The sequence below is a fragment of the Haematobia irritans genome, chromosome 1, assembly GCF_050003625.1.
Source record: "Haematobia irritans isolate KBUSLIRL chromosome 1, ASM5000362v1, whole genome shotgun sequence".
NCBI classification, from domain to species: domain Eukaryota; kingdom Metazoa; phylum Arthropoda; class Insecta; order Diptera; family Muscidae; genus Haematobia; species Haematobia irritans.
Window position 1 is genome coordinate 100292909 of NC_134397.1, and position 2442 is coordinate 100295350.

At 39.5% G+C, this 2442-nt stretch overlaps 1 protein-coding gene across 1 annotated transcript; it reads left to right on the forward strand.

Annotated features, from left to right (window-relative positions):
- Positions 1-313: 313 nt before the first annotated feature.
- Positions 314-1662, forward strand: LOC142229357 (uncharacterized). The gene is made up of 2 exons (XM_075299909.1): positions 314-529; positions 1528-1662. Exons 1-2 carry the CDS (start codon positions 314-316, stop codon positions 1660-1662), a joined length of 351 nt encoding a protein of 116 aa, XP_075156024.1.
- Positions 1663-2442: the final 780 nt, after the last annotated feature.

The following is a 2442-nucleotide window of genomic DNA, read 5'->3' on the forward strand; positions in this document are numbered from 1 at the left end:
ATATATGACCGATGCAATGCTCTAGTACCTATTTCATAATTTTGGGGTACCTGAGACGGTTGTTTCCGACAACGGGACCCAGTTTAAAGCCTCCACATTCAACCACCTGATGCAACGTTATGGGATTTCTCATGTTTATACTGCTGTTCACTCCCCTCAAGCTAATGCTTCGGAGAGAGTGAACAGATCAGTTATTTCTGCCATTAAATCGTATGTCGGCCAGGATCAGAGGGATTGGGATGAGAGTCTCAGTAGGATTGCCTGTGCTCTCAGATCCACAGTTCACTCTTCCATAGGTACGTCACCCTATTTTATGGCCTTTGGTCAACATATGGTAACTAATGGATCAACATATAGGTTATTGCGTAATTTAGGGATGTTGGGTGATAGGGCTGTTAGTTTTGGTCGCTCTGATTCATTCGATATTGTTCCGGCTAAGGCTTCTGAGTTTATGAGGAAACAGAACGAGCGTAATGAAAGGGCATATAACCTTCGCTCACGACAAGTTTCCTACGAAGTTGGCCAGGAAGTTTTTCGTAGGAATTTTCGGCAAAGCAATTTCGAGCAGGGGGCTAATCACGGCATTCGATATCGAGAACTTTTGATCGAAATCTAAATTTTTCGGATCACGGGAGTCGATATCGAGTTTTTTTGATCGGCAATTTTTTCGATTGGTAAATTGCAATCGTAAAACATTTTTCACTTGTTTCTAACATTGTTTTCGCCATATAGGAATAGTAAATATATTAGTTTTAGTTCGAATTGTTGCTAGTTTGTAGTAAATTTACATATAATGAACATATTTTGAATATTTAGGACTAATGCAACTCCAATAAAAGTTAAACAAAAATTGGTAATAGTCGAGTTCGGCAGCGAGCTTCCTAGCTTGGCAAAGAACCATATATAAAGTGAACATGCTACATCGATACCCAAGAGATTGTGATCAACCAAATACCGTACCATTCTGTGACAACATAACGCTTGTGGACCATCTTGTAAGAATAGTGGATTATGAAGGCTTCCACTCGCAAAAAGTTTTAAGACGGCAGACAATTGTAAAGTGATAGAATTTACGTTGACATGCCACCAAAAATTATTTTCCATTTGAACGCCTCCTTCGTCAGCCGAAATCGTCCATTGAGCCTGCAAAAGGTGACTTTATAACAGTGCACACCATTTCAAACCCATGTACTTACACCAATAACAATGTGCACTTTTATTCCTTATTTGTCGCCGAATTATTTTATATTCATCTCATCTTCCAATTAGGAAGGAATGAGATATAATGCAATACAATTTACTTTTTACTTTGAAACCTCCAAAAACATGTTTTTTTCTACATTCTATTTTGTGACGCTAACTTAATTTTGTCATTTCATTTTGTTCTGCTTCGTTTTTTGCTGTTGGCAACGCTAGAGAAATTGCATCAAATTTCGATCGAATCCCGTGATCCAAGCTTTTAATCGTATCGACAATTTTTTCGATACGATTATGAATTCGATATCGAATGCCGTGATTAGCCCCCAGGGTTTTAGTGCCAAGCTGGCACCTACTTTCATCAAGGCTCGTGTGCGTGAGAGGCTGGGTAATTCCTATTACGAGCTGGAGGACTTACAAGGGCGATCTCTAGGAAAATATCACGCAAAGGATATACGACAATGATCCCCACAAGCGTGATTAGTTTTCGTGTGCTTTACCCCCGAAATCTGATTTTGGTCGGGGATAAATGTAGTGGCGCTTGTGGTTGTAATGGTGTGTGTTTTTTTTTTGATATCCTGTTTGGTTTCGGATTGTCATAGTAGTGGTCGGTGATGTGTGACCATGTTAACATTTTATGCGATCCCCTAGGGTATGCTCTAGTTTTGGGCGACTGATGGGGGCTACCATTGACGTCCGTCCGTATGTGCAATAATTCGTTTTTGTAGGACGTTAATTGCGTTGTCTCGCTTTCTCCACGACATGTTGGTTTTCTTTTTGTGATTGTGTGTGGAGGAATCAACTTGGTTTGGATTTTCGAAATTTTTGGAAACATCCCGAAGGTAGAAAAGGGCCTAGGTCGGCAGCCATTGCATCATTTCTAGTGAAGTTCTTACTGAGGATAGGCAAAAGGGAGAAGGTTCTTGCTTCCTATTTTCTTGGCGGGGAGTCGACTTTTGAAAAGGAGAATTTAATTTGTGTTTTTTTTCTGTCGAATATAAGGTGCCTTGTGAGTATTTCCCCCGCTTTGTAAAGGATACTGGGAATAACTTTTTTTCTCCTTTTTTTAAGGATTTTTTTTTTTCAATTCCCGAATCTTCATGGATGGCTTTTCAACGGAGATCGAAATAGGCAGCAAGTTTTTCTTTTTCTCCCCTTAACGTTTTGTTTGAATGGAATTTTTCTCTCCTTGCCGAATTATTTTTGAGTTTTATGGGCCTTTGTATATCACTCAAGATTGATTAC